The sequence below is a fragment of the Lepidochelys kempii genome, chromosome 2 (genome assembly GCF_965140285.1).
Source record: "Lepidochelys kempii isolate rLepKem1 chromosome 2, rLepKem1.hap1, whole genome shotgun sequence".
Taxonomy (NCBI): Eukaryota; Metazoa; Chordata; order Testudines; family Cheloniidae; genus Lepidochelys; species Lepidochelys kempii.
The window spans coordinates 184,661,790-184,684,020 of NC_136381.1; the positions used below are offsets into that span (position 1 = coordinate 184,661,790).

Consider the following 22,231-nt stretch of genomic DNA (forward strand, 5'->3'; position numbering starts at 1 on the left):
ACGCTAAGAAGTAGTCGCCCAACAGCACTGTGATGGTAGGTATCATCATCCCCCACTTCTTAAAGCTGGGGAAACAGAGACAGAGCAATTGGGCTACTTGTTCCAAATCATAGTCAAAGCTTCTCTCAGAGCTAGGATTAGAACTCAAGGCTTCCTGAGTGCCAAGCCTGTGCATGGCTTATTGGATTACACCTTTCTCTTAGGAACAAAGTAGAGTCTCACAGCTAAAAGAGACTGAGAGTCGAAATCCTGAGTTCTAGTCCCAATTCTGCCAGTAACTTGCTGTGTGACCTTGATTGAGTTATTTAATCCCTTCATGCTTCAGTTTATTGTTTGTAAAACTGAGATAATATTTATCTAGAGTTTTTTTTTTAAGGTCACCCATCACTGAGTTATCTGAGCATCTCAGAGTTGTTGTGTGGCTTAAATAATGAATGTTTATAATGAGTTTTGACATCCTTGAATGGAAGGTATTACTGCATGAAATTTATTATTATTTTATTATAAAATGTTGCTCACTGAGATATCTGTCCTGAGGGAGATGTCCCATTCTGTGAGTTTCCCAGGGAGATAGCAGTCCTAAACCAGTATGTTTCAGTACAACACACAAGCCACATGATGCAAGGCACAATCTGGAAGAGCAGAGAATGTCAAGCGGTCACAATTTCTGTTCATTTTATTCTGACGAGGCTTTGCTAAAATCATGTATTAGTCATTTCTAAAAGCTTAATTATAGAGAATTCTCCAGCCTCATCAAAATGTTGCCATTTATAATATTCCTATGATCAAGAGCCCCACTACATTTTAACTTCTAATTATCCTGATTTGACATTGATTAATTATCTCAGATACTGAAAAACTGAAACAAGGCAATTTGTTAAGAGGAAGATACTTGAAACTAACATTACTTATTTTTTCCAAACATCAGTGCTTTGTATTTCCTCCCCATAAATAAAAATTCCAGGTGAATGACATTGCTAATGCAACGACTTGCCATTCCAGAACAAAAATGGAAGCAGCCAGAGTTGTAGGTTCAGAAACTTTACAGTATATCTACACACTACAAGTTTCTCCACACATTATAATAATAGTTGAAATTTAACAATTACTTTAAACTGAAACTCAACCTGTGATTCTGGAGCCTCATGCAGCTTTGCAGGACTGTAGGTATGGCACCCATAAGCATTGTTGTTACTGGGGAATATTATCAAAATATTCCCACTTGTTCAGCTGAATTGTTGTTAGTGCCAGTAGGAACCCTACTAGGTTTATAAATATAGAGTTGACAATTCAGGAAGCTGCTGGAGCCCTGTCTACATTAGGACTTCTTTGGCTTTTTTTTTTCTGATTTCCTAGGAGTCCACAGGTTTCATGGGGGCTAATCTTGCTCTAGGAAGAATGAATAAAAACAACTCCCATCCTCCCAGCAGCCAGGATTTAAGGGGAGGAGAATGCAGAACAGATGATCTCTCAAGATTTCTGCCAGTGGGTGCTGAAATCTGAGGAGACTATGTGCTCATGAGTTTTTGGCACTGTTGATACAGAAGCTATAGCTCTGGTTCAGTATAAAACAGAAGTCCAACTCAACCCTACAAGTGCAGGTATCTGGATCCAGACCTGAACATGGCCTCCCTGGCCCTCTGTAATAATATAAACCCTTTTTATCCTGGTATCAAAAATTTTAGATTTTAAAAATCTATTTAAAAAAGAAACAATGTATATGTTTTTTCAAACACATACTTGAAATACAAGTTAGTGCTGGCAAGAGGTACAGAATGATATCATTATTACTCCCTGGGTGGTAATGATTTTTTAAAAGCTTGCCTCTCAATTTGAGTCATATTGCTGACTATGGTCATGGTAGTTTCCTTTACTGTTTTTTCTTTGATCTTTTTAATTTACTCAATATTGTTACCTACAGGATTGTATTAGGGTTATTCTGGGACAAAACTACTTTTGCTTAGTTCAGGTCAGAGTACACTCAGCATGCCCACTTCGTTCCCTTTGGAAATTGTTCCATTCACTGTATCTGAATTTGTTGGTACCTCGATTTTGACAATCTCTGTTGCTCCCATTTGGTTTGATGCGTGTTTGTTACAATTTGTGTTACCTCTGTTCTGTATAAGATAACCACGTCTGTTTTGCCTTTTCATTGACTCAGCACCTATGATTTGCAACCGAAATCCTTCTCTGACATAAATAAAGGGATGACAAAGAATTTTCTAATGTTAAACTTAATCTGTTGCAAGATGTGTGTATTTGGCTCTATGATATTATTAAATGCTCCTCCTTTCATTATTTGTGTTAAAATCTATTCAGAAACTTCAAATTTAATGTAATCTACTCAATACATTAATATGGCTTCCTCTATAAGTCAGATCTGAGCAATATGTGTAATCTTGGAGACTTTAACACAGGCTGTTGGTATCTTACTGTACAGGCTTTAAGATTTTGCCTCTGAGTTCTAAAAGCTTCAGTCAGATTACAATTCTTCAGCTTTATAGCAATTGCAATGAAGCTGTAGAGTACACTTTCACTGAACTTTAAATATGTGGATTTGGGGGATTCAGTTAAGATTTGTTATTTTAGTCTCTTTTTTTTAGCCTTCAGTAAAGGTTAACTTTCTGGCTTTTGGTTATTTTATGTAAAGTGTTTTGAGATACTTTTTTTGAGCCATGCTATATTAAATGCAGTTCTATCTACAAGAGGGATAGTTTGGAAACATTTCCCACAGTTGCTACCACAGATCCAGTGATAGCAGTATAGTATCTGATGAAGTGAGATGTAGCTCACAAAAGCTTATGCTCAAATAAATTGGTTAGTCTCTAGGGTGCCACAAGTCCTCCTTTTCTTTTTGCGGATACAGACTAACACGACTGCTATTCTGAAACCTATCCTTAATATAGATGCCTATGTTTTAAGGATCACATTGATTATATCTGCTCCGAACAGGCTTATATGACATTATTCTTAAAATGTCTGTGGCAACCAGTAGCTTATTTGCACTAGGACTCCCACTATTGGTGATGAACTAATAGTAATAAAAATATTGGCAAATTTTCCCTCAGGGCCTTAGACTGTATTATAGCACTAGTGTTAAAACATGAAACCTAATGTGACATAACAAGGGCTACTAGCAAGTTGTGAAATAGCCTTGCATGAATAATACTACTACATGTATACAAATCAAGTAACCAATACTTTCTCAGATGAGTTTAATTTTAACACTGTCATGTTATGGAACCCCCATTCCTAGCTTTATTTGTACAGTGCTATGGGCCAGATTTCTGGGCATCAGGAAGACAGATGGCAATTCCCAGCAGATGCTGGAAATAAATAGATTAACTTTAAAGCAGCATTTTGTATCAATGGACAGTTGTAGAATATTTTAAGCAAAGTACATAAAGACAAATGGGGGTAACTACATTTGATTTAGGACTTCATCTGCTCCTGTTACTTATTCCTGGTCTGCAGTAATAAACCTGTTCTGAAATAATTTTTCCCAACAATCAATTGTAATATCACAAACAAAGGATTATAGCAACAGGAGTGGAGCAGGAATGGTTAAAAGTTAAAATGTAGATTTTATTTTCATGCAGCCGTCCCTAAGCAATAACAATGTGAGATGAGAAATTAAGAAAATGCAGTATCACACCCAATGATATCTAAATAGAATGCTTTATGAGAAGAATCAGTGGGTCCTTAAATTCAAATGGTGGTGTGGTACGAAATCCCAGCCCTTGCAAAACAGATTAGGCGGGAAGGATAAAGAGAGAAAAGGATGATGGTTTGAGAAGTGGACTTAACGGGTTTGAAGAGGGAGGAGGAAAGGGTTAGAAGATTTGGGGTGACGTTATGAAAAAGAATGGGTTTTTAATTTAAGAGGCTCAACCAACGTAATAATTTTTTCTAAGTTCTTCCCCTATTTTTAACTCCTATGTCAGCCATAGGTGGGTGAGAAAGTGTTTGAAGAACACAATTTATGTAATTGAAAGTTTTTGATGTTAATGTTAGGCTGGTGGAGCATCAATCTAGCACATTTTAACCCCTTGCTTTGATCCATAGATTTAAAGACGGTTTAACACCAGAAGGAACGATTAGATCATCTAGTCTGACCTCCTGTATATCAAACACAATTAAGTTTCATCCCTTTACCCCGTACTGAGACCAGATAACTTGAGTTTGGCTAAGGCATAGGGGCTATGCAGTCTTGATTTGAAGACATCAAGTGATGGAGTACCTCCCATTTCTCTCGCTAGTGTGTTCCAGGATGAGGGGGGTGTGTGTGTGCGTCTGGGGGCGGGGGGGTGGTAAGTGGGGTAGGGCCTGGGCTGAGGTGGGGAGACTGGGGGAAGTCGGGGAGTAAAAGGATTTGATGAGACCCCCTGCAGGTTTATGTGCTGGGCGCTGGTTAAGAATCCGAGGAATCCACTCTGATAAACTGGCCGGGCTGGGGAGGGACGAAGGCGGGATGCGAGAGGTGACTAGGGGATGCCGAGCTGGGGAAGAGGCAGAAGCTTAGGGGGCGGAGGGTAGTGGGGGGAGAGGGGCGGGGGCAGCGCCCCGGGAGTGGGGCCTCGCCCGCGCCCCTCCCGCCCGGGCTCAGGGGCTGCGCCTCTCGCGCCGCCTCCCCCGGGGCCAGCCCCGGCCCCGCCCCGAGCAGGGGGCGGCGCCGCCGCCGCTGCTGCCGAGCGCCCGGACAGCGAGAGCTGCCGCGGCCGCAGCAGCTGCCGGAGCGACCCGCGGGACGATGCCCGCCGCGGCGCCTCCCCCGCTGCACCCCCCAGCGGGGCCCGCGGGCTCCTGCTGCCCCTGCGCCCACCACCCGGGTAAGTGACCCCGCCAGCGCCATTCCCCTTCCAGCCCCCGGGCAGTGACCTCCCCACGCCTCCCGCCCTGCCGGCTCTGGGGCCCGGGGTCCTGCCCCCCATCGCTGCCCCCTTGCCCCCTCTCTGGTGCAGCAGCCCCCAGCTGGTCCTTCGGGATCTGTGGGCTTCTGTTTCGCAAAAGCGGAACAAAATATCATTCCTCCCCCCCCCCCGCCCATTGGAACCGGGGGACTGGGTCCTGGATCACCCCCATCCTGGCTCAGGGCGCTGACCACCAGGCTGTCGAGCCATTTGCATCTGCCCCAGCCCACGTGGGGGAAGCTTTGATGTTTATCAGTGTGACTGCATTGGGGGAAGGGGGTGAGTGGGTGTGGTGGTGGCAGGTGTGTAGCATTGAGGCCCAGGGCTTTAGTTAGCCAGGTTTCAAAAGAGATTGGACTTTGATAACTGGATATTTTTGTTATCCATATCAGAGTAAATATTACAGTGAAATAAGAGCTTTGGAAGGGATGTAAACAACCCCCCCCCCCAGATTTGGGGCAGAAGCCAAGCTCTGATTATTGGGGCTTTAGGAGGAAACTTTCCCCAGCCATCAGTGCCTATGGCAGAGTTTTCTCCTCTGAAACAGTTGGGACTCTCCACCTTCAGAGAAAGGCTACTGGACTGGATGAACCACGGAGCAGTTTATGGGCAGCAGTTCCTATGTTGCTTTGTGAAAATGCATGTTGAGCCTGATGCCTGCCCTGCTATGACAGGGAAGCCAAGCCCTGCAGGGCAGTTTCTGGGGAGAGTCTGCCTTGGAGAGGATGTAATTGTATTTAGTTTGGTCAGGGACACAACCCAGGCTCTAGGTGTCCCTAAGCCTCTGACTGCCAGAAGCTGGGAATGGGCGACAGGGGATGGATCACTTGATAATCAACCTGTTCTGTTCATTTCCTCTGAAGCACCTTGCATTGGTCACTGGGCTAGATGGACGGTTGTCTGGCCCATTATGGCCATTCTTATGTTCGTCCCCTCCCCACACTCCATGACTATTGTCCTAGTTATTTCTGTAGCTGCTTCCCGCTCCCCGAATCTTGAAAAATATTTTATGGATGCTTTCCCCTTAATACACATAGTACTTTCTCTATGAGTCTCTCTTATGGTTGTGAGGGTTGGGATAAAAAAAGTGTGTCTCAGATTTATAACTGGATGATGTCTCAGAGTAGCTGTAAAGCCAGTGTTGTTGCTCATGAAAGTTTTGTTGTATGCTATTAAGGTAGCAGTTGTACCATGTATGGTGAGGTAAGCAGCTCGATACATCATGTTTTACAAGAACAGTTACAGTATTGTTCTCCTAGTACAAACTTGGGGTGGGGGTATGGTATTCACTTTTGGTGTGTCAAGGGGGAAAGAAGAGAAATATTCGTTACATTTTAAACTTGGAACTATGTAATAGCAAATTATATTAAAGATAAATGACTTCTCACATTGAGGTAAACCTATATATACCCAGCTGATCAAACTATGATTATAGTTTGTTTTTTTTAAAACATTTGCAGGTTGTCTGAAGTTGGTATCTCTTTTCATCTTCCCATTTATACTATGCTCATTACTGAAGTATCTTGAACATGGGATTTTTTTATTCATTTTTTTAAGGAAGGAGAAGTGCCCTCATGTGATGTGATAAACAGTAAAAGCCAGTGAGGGGTTTAACTGCAAGGCCTGTGGGAAAATGGTGAAAAAGGCTACTAAAACTTGAGTAATTTTTTGCTGTTTCTTGCAGAAGTATTAGAGGTCAGGTAAATTTACCTTTTCCCAGGCTGTAAGACCATTTAATAGAAGTAATAAATCATGGTTTTAAATTCACAAAGTAAAATTCATGGTTTATTGTTCAAACAGGCATGGGCAGGGTTCCTTTATATTACAATAAGAGCCAAAGAGTAGAAGTTACTTGCGGTTCTGGAAACATTCAACCTCTTGTAGTATTTGCACTATATACATAAGATGAATGCAATCCAGTGGACCGATAAAGAGCAAACAAGCTTTGTGAAATTAATAGCTCTTGTTGTACAGAGATTTAGGTATTGCACAACTGTGTGTTAAAAGTTTAAGGATTGTGTATTAGCCTTCAGTTTTAAGTTGTCTTGGAAGTAACTAAAACTGCAACTTGTAGTTGTACATGCGTATCCTCATTTCAAAGGGTGGGGAAGATTGTCACATGCCTTGCATGTCAAAAGCAGATTCTTGGGCATAGGGAGTGGAGCTACATGAGTAAACACGTGGACAGAGTTCAAGATTCTACTCTAGCATTGAACCCTCTGACTTCACCGATTATTTCAGCTTTAGAAAACAGGAGTTAAATTTGTATATTATAAACAAATGGAATAGATATTTATGGATAAGGTATTCCGTAATTTTCCATTATGGGGTTTCTTGAGATTTCCTCAAGAAAACGTGGCAATAACCACTGAGAGAGAGAGAATAGATGGATCATTGGTCTGTTCTGGTAGGGCAATTTTCTGCTTCTCTGGTCACAACACATGGAAGACTCCCCAGATGCTAATGATATTTTTGCCACATAATATACTAAAAAGTTTCTTAAAAACCAAAACAATAAAACCTTCTCTTAGGAAAAGATCTTTTCTTTCTAATGCGTAAACTATATTGTGGGTTATCTCAGAGTTTGCAATATGGTTTAGAATCATAAACTAATTGTTTATTTGGAGTATTTTTGCCACTAACATATAAAATATTTTAAAAACCTACTTAGAAGTTTGTCCAATTCATGACTGTTTTGCTGTACTACAGCTTCTGCTCTGACTTGCTTTTCTGTCTGCCTGGCTGCAATTTTTGATTGTATGTTTCATGCATTCTTTTTCCATGGAGACTAGTCTGGAAAAAAATCAAAGGAATTAAATTATTCATAAAATAAATAAAAACGAAGGAATTGAGAAGCAGGTAAGTCAGAGAAAAACCTAAAATATTTCTGGAGCTGAAAAAGTGGGAACCAGGGAGAAGCATTTACAAATTAAAAAATTCCTTTGGTTTGATGGTTTCCAAGGAAATACTTCCTGGCAGCAAAGGAAAGGGGCGAGGGGAAAAAAAGGAAGGCTCAGTTGGAAAAAATTTAAACATGAACAGTGAATTTCCTAGAACAAATTTAAAATATTAGGGTAATATTCCCTTTCTGAAGTCAATGACCTGGACATCAAAGTACAATGTCCCCCCCACCCTACCCCCCGCAGTTCCTCTAGGCCTCCTTTCCATTTTTCAGTTATTTCCCTTCTCTCCCACTCAGAATGCAGTTTAATTCCTTGAAATATTGGGAGCAATACACTTATGAGAATATATAAGAATAGCCTTCAAGTGATGTAAAATGCGCACGAAATCTTCCTGGTCTAACTTGTCGGATGCATCTGTCATCTACTCAACAGCTGTTCCATCATTCCCTTCTCAACCCCTGCATTTCTTATCAGTTGAAGCTGTCTTTTCCTTTTCTTGACAGAAAACTCTGACAAATTCCTGACTGATGTCCCTTGTAGTAGACTGGGTGGGGCAGTGTTTGGATCTGCTGATGGGGTAAGAGGCATAGGTTTCCTGAGGGAAAAAAACGGTATGGAGGGTTAGGATATTCTTGCAGTCTCCCTGTGTCGTCAGGGGACTGTTCCTTTCCTTCAGTATTGCTTCCTTGAGCTGTGTTCTACCACTGCTTCTTCATCTGCTCCAAGGAATCCTTGGGAATTTCCACATTTGATTGTTAGGCAAGGCTGATGGGCAAATTCCCTGGTTCTGTCCTCATTCTGATTAGTCCAACACTGTGAGCCCTTGCTGTCTGGCTTGCCACAGGGACAAGCATACATATGGAAAAAGGTGAATAATGATATTTCAGTGGTTCCCTTTCCTTATCTTCCAGCAGTTTTAGGTGTAATCAGATGGGATTCTACTACTGTTACCACCCTCAGGCTTTGCCTTGATTGTAACTAAAATATTTGACAACTTTTGACGTCTATTTTTATATTCTCAAAAATGTATGTAGCGTCTGGGCACTACTGTGAAATTAGCATCTCATTTAGGATATTATTGTGCTCCTTCTGTAGGCAAAGTGAGTTGGATCAGCCTATTGAAGAGCTGAAGATTTAGCGAGGGCAAGATGCAAGTCTGCCACTGCTGCTCTTCAAAGTGTATTGCTCCCAGAAAAATAGATGGGTGGGCTGGAAAATATGCTATACACACTTGAATAAGTAATTTTCCTTTTTTATATTTTCTTAATTGATTCTAGTATGCACTTGAAGTTTCCATAACACTTGGAAGTTGTTAAGTTACCTAGAAGTAATTTGCTTTCATTGCAAATGAAAATCAGATACATTTCCCTGCTTCTCTCCATTCCTAATGTAATTTACTCAGTCTAATTATTACAAGAATGCAAAACAATTACCTGTGTTAAGTAGTCCTAGAGGAAGCTTCCAGTAATCATGTTGAAAACACGATCTCCCACTCAATTAGTATTTGCCTGCTTGAAAAAAAATTGAAATTTGTCATTTTTGTCCCATTCTAAACAATGAAGTTAATAGAAATGTTTAGCAATTAATGGCTGTCGTTATACTTTTAAATATAATTAGCACTGGCTGACAGTTCGCTTTGCAGAAGACACGTTCTTTCACAACTGTTCCAAAGCAACTGTCTATTTTTTAAATGGTCATGTCGCTATTGGTGTGGTTCTACTCTTAAAAAGAGATTGTGTAATACTGACTTTAAGGGCATCCCATGTTTGTGTCTGAGGCCAGGTATCCACCACAGAACTTTGTTGGCATAGCTATATTGGTCAGGGTTTGAAAAAAACCACCCATCCTCACCAAGATAACTATTCTGTGTAGGTGCAACTATGCTGTCAGAAGAGTGCTTTTACTGACTTAGCTAATGTCCGCAAAAAAATTGCTTTTGTTGGCATATGTTGCATCTACACTAGGTGGCTCTGCTGGTGTTACTATACTGGTATAGCTGTATCAGCAAAGCCTGTGTAGTATACATTAGCTCTGAGTGACTCTGTATCAGGTTTGCTTAGTTTACAAGTAAAATGATCGTTTATCTAATTGCCAATTCTGCAAACTAAACATGGCATCTGACAGTCAAGTGGGGCCTTTATTTCCTTATGCAACATCATCACAAGTAATAAAGGTTCTGCAGGCCTGATTATGCCCTTAGTTGACACCTGTGCATACTCTTTGTTTTCACTGAATTTGCTCAAGAGTAACTGAATCATTCTCTGTGTGGATGAAATGGAATCCAGAAAAATACATTTGGGGAGCAGATCTGATGAGTCAGAAGTGCCATTCTTTAAACCTTGTTTTGGTGTAGAACTTTAATTTATTTTTGACATTTTGAGGTGTAGTAACTTAAAAAAGAGGCATTAGGAAATCTCTTTAAACATTTTACTGACTTACATTTTGTAAAGATGTGATGCACTGTACACATAAATAAAACAGTCATTTGGAGTGTAGTTCAAAGCTATTAAGTTATGACTTTGCATAAAAAATTAAAAAGAAAATTCTGCAACTGCTCACTTATTTTTGTGTTTTTATTTTAAATGGTAGCTTGTATATTTTACTCATAATGATGCAGTTGCCTGGCAAGCTCTAAGTGCATCTGTGGTCTGGCATTGTTCATTGTTTTTTTTAAATAAGTGGGGAGTGGAGTTGCCTAATGGACTGTTTGAATAATTCTCTACCTACCTAAACTCAATAAAAACCTTGAGTTCAAAAAACAAAACAGGAAACCAAACACTGTGAAACTAAAGAGACTCCCTCCCACCAATTGTCTCAGCACCATTGGGGCAAAAGCCTGACTAATAAATGGGGTTATGGTACCTTTGCAGTTACTGTGCTGGCTGAGCCTCAAACATGTGTAACATATCACAGCCCCTCGAGGGTGTGCCCCTCCCAGACGGAAAGGACCCATGTTTCGAGAAGTAGAAGGTGTGCATGCTTTTGAGACTGCAGCGCCAGCAGCAGGAGAGGAGATTTCTCTGTAACCCCTTCTAGTAATAAAGAGATGTTCTTTTGTTTGTTGAACTCTCGCCTGTGTCATCATTTTGGGGAGCATACCTGCTTGTGCTAACCCACCAATAAATGCTACAATTAAGAGACTGTGAGGTCATGCAAAACCCATTGGCCTGGAGCGGCGAACTGCGGCTAGTGGGAGCTGTTGTCGACTGAACCTGCAGACGCGGCAGGTAAACAAACTGGCCCAGCCCGCCAAGGGGCTTACCCTGGTGGGCCGCATGCCAGAGATTGCTGATCCCGGATCTGGGGATTCCTCAGCAGTGATCTGGTCTCTGGCCGGGCTCCATCAGGCAGTGCACGCAGGCAGCCTTGCTGGCAGAATTCAGAGTGGAAGCTGATTTTTCCTTTCCTGCCACAGGATATGTGGATCATGGATCAACAAACATGAGATGCTGAGGATTATGGGAAAGTGTGATAAGCAGACCTTATGGTGTCTCAGTGGTTCTGGATAACAACTTCCAATGGCACAGTGTCCTATGTCACTGGGCCCAAGGTCAGGAGTGAGCCATCTGTTCTGTCTACAAGGTTGGGCATTGCCATTGGCTGCACTGGCATCTATGAAGTTGTCCACAATCCTGGAGTCTGTGAGTACCCATTGCAGGGGAACTTATTGAGACCTGCTTGGGATGTAGAAGCGGATCTGAACTTGGAGGTGTAATGAGGGCTTGACGTGCCTTGGGCATGTTTCAGTAAGGGGATGAGTGGCTCGGGGCCCATGCAGACCAGCCCCCTTTAGTGGGCCAGGGTTTGGTCGTTCCCTGAATTTTGCCTGACTGTGGTCCTTGACAGGTAACTGGCAACTAACTGTGTGGCCAGTTCCCCACAGTAGGAACAAAAATCGTGGCAGTGATGGCATTCTCTTTCCTTGGGAGTCACATGGCAGTGGGCTGCACTGAGTTGCATAGGCTCTGGGACTGGGCCAGGGAGCAAGTATTGCCTGGGATGTGGCACGGACCCCTTCCTTTCTTAACATTGCTCATGCGGTCTGTTGTCGATGAGTATGGCCTGAAGTGGATGACATAGGAGGCGACTTGTCAGAGTTTTCGCAGGGCCACCTTAGCTGAGCAAGTGCAGAGGGGGTTGTCAAAAACAATGCAAAAATGCTTCCGCTCAATGTCTTGCATTCCTTCTTGGCTCTTCCTTGCAAGATCGTGGTTTCAGTATTTATGCCTTTGCAGTGCTTTTCCCTGCAGCGAAATGAGGTATCATGTCACAGTTTCACTGGGATGAATATTTTAAAAGCAGAATTACAAAGCGACTTTAAATAGTAAGAAGCCATATAATAGTTAGCCGTGGCTTCACTGTGAATATCATTTTTATTAGGTCGACACTTTAAGTACAGAACCCCTTGGAATAATTATAAAGAAGAATAGTCATAACATAGTACAATCTAAGGCCCTGATCCTACACACACACACACATGCATACAAGAAGTCTCCTTAAAGTTAGTCGAACTACTCGCACAAAGTAAAGTTACACACGTGCTTAAGCCTTTGCGGAACTGGCATTTTATGAGATATTGATTTGCTTTCGTCACAGCACAAACACAACAATTTTATTGTAGGAGCAGAAGAAGTATCTCATACAAAGAGCATTCCTGTTAGATAATAAAATCTCTTCAGCAAAGGATAGCGAGGGACCTGTGGAGGCAAGCTAAAGCTCGGCAATCTTTTGCTTCATTTATCTAAGCACCCACAATTCCTATTTCAAAGCAGGTGAAACAATGGAGAACATTAGGGTAAAAATAATCTTAACTTGAATCCAAAACATTTAATCAAATAAGTTTTAAAAAGAGTGAAATCCACTCGTTCTCAACATTCTTTGTCCTTTCAGTTTCTGGTGATGGGGACGGTGGCATCAGAATGTAAGCTTTTTCCTGCTGGATCAAATAAAGGAGCTAGGAATTTGAGTATCCACTTCCTTTACTGACTGAATCTCAACAAGGAGAAAGATTATGTTGTTGTTCAACTCTTATTTAAAGCAGAGCTACAAAATGATATCTGAATGCAAATGATCAGTGGCCCCGCTACATGGTCAGATGAGAGATTTATGGTCAGTTTATATATCCGAAGAGGACTCTAAAAATAAATGACTTCAATTCTTTTATTTCTAAAGATAGTAGATCAATGGTCCCAACAGTACTAGAACTATAGTATTTGAAGAGCTACATTGTTCCAGGGATGACACAGATCACTGCATATATGGTTATCTGAAAGCAACTGATGGCAGAGATTATCTCTTAAGTATGCATACTTGATCTGCACTCAGTTCAGAGCAGTCCTTTAAATGTCATGGTTTCCTTAGGTAATTCACACAGGTTACCAATGTGCATCAGCTGTTATCTGTAGGATGTAATCTGAATCTTGCAGAACTATACTGCCTTGATCTCCTGTTCCTTATTGTAAATTATTAACTCTTGCAACTTGCAAGGCTAATATATACGAGAGAGTGTGTGTACGAGAGAGTAGGAAAGGGGCACAAAGAGGGAAGGCACAATATAACAAGTTTCCTGAACGTATTAAATTAGTCAGATGTAAATACAATGTGATCACAGGCATCCTTTTACAGTAAGTAAATTTTACATAGGTATTGTTTACGCAGTCACTACAACTGGAAACACTAGCCTATTCGTCTTGGAAAAGTTTTGTTCAAATGTATAGCATGTCCGTTGCAAAGATTATTCTTAAAAGCCAGATATTGATTACAGGTTGGGACTGGAAGAGAGGGGGAGCTGGGTGGCGGCTGCGGGTGGATTTGGTGGGGAGGCTGACACTGGCAGCTAGGGGGCAGGAACTAGTTGGGCATGGTGACTGGGACAAGGGGCTGGTGGGGAAAACTGGTGAGGAGACTGGGAATCAGTTGGCTGAGGGGGGGAATACTGAAACAATATTTTTGTGCTTTTTCACTTGAATGTCAATTTCCATCCAAATAGAATTCAACACAAATCTTAAGTAAAAAATTAGCCATCTTGTAAACAAGAAAAACACCATTTTCTAACCTAAAAATGTAAAAAATTAAAAATCTGTATGTTAAGTTATATAATTGCTTAAATACATGTGAACAGATATAGTGGCCTCCTGCTTAGCAAAAAGTAGTACCAAATACAGTGTAAATCCTATATTTAGTTGCAAATCAACATGGTTTAATGATTACCAACCTATAAGAATAAACTTTTCTTTAAGAAAATAACTAAAAAGTACAAATGGAAACCAAAATATAAATTAAGGTTTCCTGTTTGCTAATTTAAATCATGATTAAAATTGGTGATTTAAATCACTTCGATTTTAATCAATCCATCCATCCTGTCTCCTTGTAGATAGTTATTTATTTATTTGGATAGTCACCACTGTTTATATATATTTTTCTTCCTACATGTGTCTACATCTCCCAACCCCCCCGAACTGCATACCTTTTACATGTCTTTTTGCAGAACTTCATGGCCCCCTGTGCTCAGCTTGGCTTACCCCAATACTGATTCTCCCCAGCTTTGCTCCCTTCCCATGTTTGCCAACAGCATCAATCCTCAACATCCTTCTGTCACATTCAGATTTTACATGTGGATATGTATTGACATTTGTATATGTCCATGGTGATACATATAAAGATAGATTCATATCAGCATTTACAAGGAGTAATGGTCTCAAGTTGTAGTGGGGGAGGTTTAGGTTGGATATTAGGAAAAAAATTTTCACTAGGAGGGTGGTGAAGCACTGGAATGCGTTACCTAGGGCCGTGGTGGAATCTCCTTCCTTTGAGGTTTTTAAGGTCAGGCTTGACAAAGCCCTGGCTGGGATGATTTAGTTGGGGATCGGTCCTGCTTTGAGCAGGGGGTTGGACTAGATGACCTCCTGAGGTCCCTTCCAACCCTGATGTTCTATGATTCTAAGGACCTTGTAGCTCCCGCCGCCCCCCCCCCCCCAACCCACTTATGGGTCACAATAAATATGGAAAGAAGAAATGCATTTTCTCTCCGTTGGCTTTCCATGACTTCAACATATCTCCCACAAAAACGGTTTGGGTGATTAATCCATACTTTATTTCTTTGCATCTAGTACAAGTATAGGGACAAGAATGAGTTTAAATTCTGGATTTCATGATTTTTGCACTTTGCATATTGTTTGGCTCTCTGTTCTCTTCTGCACATTCACACTAGAGTGCATATATACTATGCTATGACGTTGCTCAGAACATTTCTTTTAGTGTTACCAGTTTCAGGAACTTCCAAGCTGGAAGCTGCTTACATTTTTTATTTTCCTAGTTACATGCTTTTATTTGTTGTTTTAATCACAAACTGGAATAGCACATGTAGACTCTTCAGCTTTTGATGGTTTTGTTTGACAGAATTCCCAGCACAGATGAACCATTCATTCCAGCCCTATCATTAGTATTATTTATACGATGCCATAAATGTGCATAGCACTCTACAGACAAAATTTCAGTGTCCTTGACTTGAGGAACTTGCAAGAATATATGGCGGGAGGGTAGAGGGATGAGGGAACACACCTTATGGGTATTTTAGGTTAGTGATGCATGCTTGAAGGTTTTATTGTTATTATTTTAAATACATTGACTTTGAGGGAAGATTAGGGTAAGAAGCATGCTTGAAGGAGAGACATAATGGAGGACAGGGTGGAAGCATGCTAGGCAGAGTCAAGAAGAGGGTTACAGACATGGGTGATTGCCTCGAAGAAGGTCTAGAGAGTGGGAAAAGATAAAGGGGTGGTTGTGGTCAGGCAAGCTGCAGGGAAGGAATGAAGGGTGGTGAGGGAGGTAGTGGGGGAAAAAAAGGGTAGGAGAGAGCTGATTTGTGCAGGGCCTTGCAAGTGAGAACAAGGAGTTGAATTTGATATAGAATGTGAGCAGAAGACAATGAAAGTATCTGAAGAGGGGCTGGGCATCATCCCAGCGGTGGGGATGTTAGAAAAGCTTCACAGCTGCATTCTGGTTGGAATGTGGGGGAGGAAGAAAAGAATCAGGGAGGCCAAAAAAGGGGAGTTTACAGTAGTCAAGGGAGGTGGAACCAGGTCTGCACAAGAGTTTTGCCATAATGAATGGATGGATGTTGCAAAGGGAAAAAACAGCAGGATTTAGGAATAATATCAATTGAAGAGGAAGAGAGGAGTAAAAACCAGCACTGAAGTTGCAGTCTGAGGGACAAGTAAAGATGGTGGAGTTACCAACAGAGACGGAGGAAGAGGATAAGAGCCCTCTATGGAGTTGTCCTGATGTTGATATGTAACATTAATGTTAGCAAATATATTTGGCATAACTTGGAAACTTCCATTTAAAAATATCATATCTAATTATCTCCTAAATGCCTGGCTTCAGCTTGGTGGGAGTTCAAACTGGAAAGTCTTTGTTAAAATAACAATCAGTCAACAACCTAACCAAGGGATTTTAATAAATGGGTATTTTTGCAGACACTTATAGCAGTACAGGTGGGAAGCCAGAGAATGATGATCTGTAGAGAAGTTAATTCTCACTGCAGCATTGTGTTCATACTGCAAGAGGATAATGTGCTGTATCACTTTGTCTTGCATTGTTTCCATATAGTGAGGTAACAATTTGACAGTGGCAGATGCCTGTGCGCACAGGAAGTGTGGACATACAGATGTGCATGAAATTCAGAACTTTATCACTTCCTAGAAACCAGCATGGTTTAGACTTCATTTATAGGAGAGCATCAGTTCTTTTTCTGTCTCTTATTTCAGAGAACTAATATATTATCTGAGTTACATACATTCATAGTAGGCTTCCGTTCTGGATAAAATATAAATACATACGGCTGAAGAGTTTGTAGAGCACATTGACCTTTCAATAACCAGGACATCATCATGCTTATAAAATGAAGACAAAAATAACTCTCTCCAGTACACCATTGGGCATTAGTAGTGCATAGCACTTACATAACGCTTTACAGCAGCCTGAAAGACATTAATACTTCTTCACAACACTCCTGCCGAGGAGAAATAGCCTCTCATTTTACAGATGGAGAAGATGATGAGACAGAAAGCTAAGTGACTTGCTGAAACCATCATTGCTGAGCCACAATTACAGCTGAGAAACTTCTTTTTTTCTTTTCTTTTCACATTGCCTCTCGGGTGGGCCGTTTTAGGGAAAACGGAGGATGCTGAAATACTGTCCATTTAAGAATGGCTCTCCCTTTTACCCAAGGTTTAGGAAAGGGGTCATGTTCTCCTTCACTTACTCTGAGTTAATGCAAGGAACAAATAAAGATACATAGTTTAACACATTGAAGATGATGGTCCCAAAGATGAAAAGCAAAACACTATAGCAGAAGTCCCGACCCCTGGCAGGTGTTCCCTGCAGGACTGAAGCCCTGAGGCCCCCCTCCCCACTGGGCAGAAGCCCCTATCACCCCACCCCACTTCAAGGCAGAGGTTTTGAGCTTCCCCCCGAGTCTGGTAGGTGGAGAATGTGTGTGTGTGCGGGGGGGCTCCACGAGCCGCACTTTAATGGTAAAAGAGCTGCATGTGGCTCGCCAGCCACAGTTTGGCCACCCCTGTACTATAGGTTTGAAACCTGCAAGGTGCTAAACACTCTGACCTTGACCCATTGAAGTCAATGGGACTATTCCTCTGCAGTTAGACAAAGGTTGAAGTGCCTTGCTGGCTGGGGTCACAATGCTCAGCACTTGAAGACTGGAGCCCTGAATGCTGCAGAAAAAAACGGAGATTTGAGAGAAAGGTAAAGAAGGATGTTTGAAACATTGTGTCTAAAGGATGGAACCATCTGGACGACTGAAAAGATTGGATACTGGACTTTCTATCTTCACTGTCCAGTAATTGTTATAGCTCCCATTTAACGTCTGATCCTTTTGGCTACAAATATGTTGAATAGGCCATGCGATAGGGTGCTCAGAGGGCTGGGTGGCGCACCCAGCTTCTGGCCTCTCTCTGTCAGGGTGGTAGAGGTGCCCGTTTCTGACCCTATGCCAGGAATCTTTTGTTCTCCATCCACATCTAGGCCTCAGCCCTTAAAGGGGCTTGTTATGGGGATTTTATTTTTTATGGAGTCCCCTACACCGAACCTATGTAGGTATTTATAGGGTCGCCACTACTATGGTATCTGAATGAGTGTACGTAGCACTTTACAACCACATAAAAATAAGATCTTTGCTCTGAAAAGTTTACATTCCAGTTGAGACAGACAAATATGAAACACAGACAAACATTTCAGAAAATGATCTTTTTTTAAAAGACAAGCAACCATAACTCACTATTTCCTTGGTTTCTAATATTTGGTTTGGGAGGTTTTTTTCTCTCTCAAATTCATGAAAGATCTTGTTTACTGAAAACACTGCGACCACACTTGAAAGGTTTCCACGTAGGATTTCAGTACAGAGTGAGTATACCCTTGTCTGGAAGAGGCCTTCAGAACCATACCAAATACCAGGTTGTAAGTGATTATTCTGAGTTCTTAAAGATATATTTTTATGAATTTTGATATATTTCTCAGCGATATATCATGATGGAGTATACATGTTAAATGGTATGTTGCTTCAAATGATAAAATGTAACTATTTTTATTATCATTTGATGTTATTTAGAACCACAAAGTAATAATTTTATACTACTGTAGTTTTACAAGCAATTAGTGCAAAACTCTGTTTATAGAAGAGTAGAATGCAAATTTCATTTGTTTCAATATATTACATAGGAAAATTCCAGTTTGCCATTCTTGTTAGAATGAAGTGTGAGAGAGTGTGTGTTTGTGGTGAAACCCTTACCACAAAAATGAAAATACTGTTGGAGATGCAAGTATATACTGCCTTCTATCAAAGGATTTCAAAGCACTTCAACAATATTTAATGAATTTAGCTTTACTTCCAGAAGTTATATATACTGATGTGTAGAAAATTGTTAACTGGAAATTTCCTCTGATGGAAAATGAATAATCTGCATTCTCTATATTTGTTGCAGGACACCGAGGCTTGTTTGACCACACTTTAAACAGCATAAGCTCAAGGATAACACAAAGGAGACTACAAGGGACTTGTCCACCCATCGGTCGTGGAAATTTTGGAAAACCTTTCTTTGGTGCAAACAGTTATAGTTCCCCATTTTTAAACCCCCGGAATGGTTTTCACACTATCCATTCAGAGAATAGCCCTGTAAAGCCGAGGATTGTTACAGTGGTGAAACCAAGTGGACACACACTCAGGAAGATCACATTGCTTCTGAACAGGCGATCTGTCCAGACTTTTGAACAGCTGATGGCTGATATTTCAGAAGCTCTGGGATTTCCACGTTGGAAAAACGATCGTGTGAGAAAACTTTACAACCTGAAAGGCAGAGAAATAAGAAGTGTTTCTGATTTCTTCAGAGACGGTGATGCATTCATTGCTATGGGAAGGGAACAGCTGACTTTGAAGAACCTTGAAGTGGTAATGCAAGAACTTTATCCCAGTAGCCCATATGCTCTTGGTATAATTCAACAAAACTTGGAACAGTCCCAAAAACTTAAGAGCAGGCTGTGTGACAAAGCTGTGGATAGTGGCTTTGAGACAGAGATTGCCAAGAATGGCAATGATGCCATATCTTCCCAACTAGTAGCCAGGCATGAAGGAGAAATTCAACCTAAGACCAGGCAAGAAGAAAAGGTGAGGGCCAAAAAAAAATGGGGCAGAGAGAGTTGGGGCAGAGAGCAAGATGTGAAGCCATCTAGACAAGCCAGAGAAGGAGAAAGGTACTTTAATCAAGAGAAAAGTCTTGAGAATGAAACAGAAAAGAGTTCAGATGAGATAATGAGATGTGAGAAGTGTCACAGAGAGAGACAGCTCAGGCAAAAACTACAAAGGGAAAGGCAGGCTGATGTTTCATTTGAGAGCAGAGACCTGAATGTGGGAATGTGTCAGAGATATAATTTAGAAAGGAATGTAAAAATAAGGAATTGTAGGAAGTCTTCAGAAAACTCCTTAGAAGGTGAGGAAGTTGAACGGAAGGATACTGGCTGTAGAAAAAGCTGGAAACCCTTACAAAGGAGTGTTAATGAAGAGCTAGAAAACCAAAAAAGGAGTTTGGAGAAGGAAAGGAATCCAGAAAGGCATGAGAATCATGACAAAGAGTTAGTAAAGATAAAGAAAAATACTATGGAAGCTCTGCAGGTGGCTCCTGAAGCAAAGAAAGAGAATAGAAGCAGTTCCAGAAGTAATCAAAGTTGTTGGTTAATGAAGGACTGTCAAGGAGATGCAGGGAAGCCTATAAAAGCAAAGGGAGAGGGCAAAGAGATGCGGAAGGCAAAAGAGGAAGGTGCTGGAGGGGAAGAGAATGTAGTGCATGGAGAGAATGAATTGACAAGGATGAAAAAGATGGGAGAACATAAAGCTAACAAAGATGAAAAAAAGCCACAAGCATTTGAAAGCACGAGGCTGAGGCGAAATGTCCATACTAGAGCTGATGTGGAGAGCTATTATGAGATAGGCAGAACCATTGGGGATGGGAACTTTGCTATTGTGAAAGAGTGCCGGTGCTGCAACACCAATGAGAACTATGCCATGAAAATTGTTGATAAGTCCAAGCTGAAGGGGAAGGAGGACATGATGGAAAATGAGATTTTGATCATTAAGAGCCTTTCTCATCCCAACATAGTGAGCTTGATTGAGGTGTATGAAACTGAGGCTGAGATCTACCTAATCCTGGAGTATGTCCCAGGAGGGGACCTATTTGATGCAATCATAGAGAGCATAAAGTTCACTGAGCACGATGCTGCTCTCATGATAACTGATCTGTGTGAGGCTCTAGTTTATATTCATGGCAAGAACATTGTCCACAGAGATCTGAAACCAGAAAATCTTCTGGTAAGTACTGAAGTTTAGTATGTTGCATCTGTCCAGAAATTATTGTGGGTTTTTTTTTTGTTTTTTGTTGTTGTTTTTTTTGTGTGTGGGTGGAGAGTTGTAGATATGTAATTTTTTTTAACTTTTAAACAAGTACAGTACAGAAAAAAATCTAGTAGTAAGGAAAAGATACACACTGTACTGTTATCATTTTCAAAGAAATACATGTACAAAGGTGAAGAGCAATCAGTATTATAGTTTCCTTAGCACAAATACAGAGAGGCCTACCGTATAGTGTAGATGCCTGCAATTGTGCACCTAACTAATTGTGCCCTGACTTTCAGGGATGCTGAATGTTTGCAGTTTTTCTGAAAATCAGGCCTCTTATTTAGGGACATATTTTTAGGCACAGAAGCTCAAACATTTTGCCTGAAGTGTACTCTGAATCATAAAACATTTCACATGTGAACCAAAAATTATTAAATAATGCCCATTCAACCATTGAAGGTCACTTTCTCCATTGCAGCTATATCATTCAGTCCAGCACTCCAGTCCTCTATTGGAAATTGTATGGTTATTTCTAACGTTGTAAGGATTATGCCTGTTATTGATAAGTGCATGATGCAATTGTTTACTTCATGCACCTGGAATTTACTCACTGATTGACAAGTCTCCTGAAATGAAAACATATATGTCCTGTGAAGTATGGTACTGAAGTCAGCTGAAGTATTAAGCTCCTCCCAAAGAGCAAAATTCTAACTTGGCACCCAAAGCCAAAAACATTTACACACGTTCTTAACTTCAAGCATGTGAGCAGTCCCACTGAAGTCGATGGGATGACTCGTGATTACATGTACGCACGTGCGTAAGTGTTTGCATGACTGGAGCTTTGGGTTATGCCCTGTACAAGGTGGTAAAAGTGAGTTATTCTGTCTTGCTGGTCATGCATTTTGTACTCTTCACCAATATTCCAAAATTCTGACCAGATGGAAAACCACAGATGGCTGTATTTGCATGTCTTGAACAACTCTAATTCTATCTGGTAGAAAAGGAACATAGGAAAAAAACTGGACTCCTTACAAGCCAAATCCCTAAAGGAACATATGCGTCTCATGAAAGTATGTCCAGTGTGACAAAGAAGGAAGTAGCCTGTGGGCAGACAGAATGGGATAGATATGAAGGGCTTGCTTTGGAACCCAGATGGATGTGTCTGACAATGTGGGGACTGGCTTCTGGTGAGTACTGGTCAGTCTCAGGAGTACTGGTCAGTCTCAGTCTTGGGATCTGGTCTGCATGAGAAAAGATGGAGGACATGATGTGGATTGAAGCAGCTGGGTGTGTGGAGAAGTGTATTTCTATGCTCTGCCTTGAGCAGGGCCTGCACACCCTATTATTTTGGCATGTGTGATGGTGCACCCCATAAGGCTTTATGGAAAAATGTTTGTGTGTGTGTGTGTATGTGTGTATATATATATATATATATATATATATATATGACATAACTGGAATATGTTCTATGCTACCTATGCCATGTAGCATATCTCTGTAAAGGTTATGATCTA

At 41.1% G+C, this 22,231-nt stretch overlaps 1 protein-coding gene across 2 annotated transcripts in view; it reads left to right on the forward strand.

Moving 5' to 3' along the window:
• The first annotated feature begins 4,689 nt into the window (after positions 1 to 4,689).
• Positions 4,690 to 22,231, forward strand: part of DCLK3 (doublecortin like kinase 3) — a 55,456-nt gene continuing 37,914 nt past the window's right edge. For both annotated transcript variants that reach the window (XR_012157454.2, XM_073333011.2), the window contains exons 1-2: positions 4,690 to 4,829; positions 18,814 to 20,690. Coding sequence is in view for 1 of the 2 variants with exons in the window: in XM_073333011.2 (XP_073189112.2) it covers positions 4,751 to 4,829; positions 18,814 to 20,690 (1,956 nt within the window). In the remaining variant the exon portion in view is untranslated. The remainder of the gene's footprint in view (positions 4,830 to 18,813; positions 20,691 to 22,231) is intronic.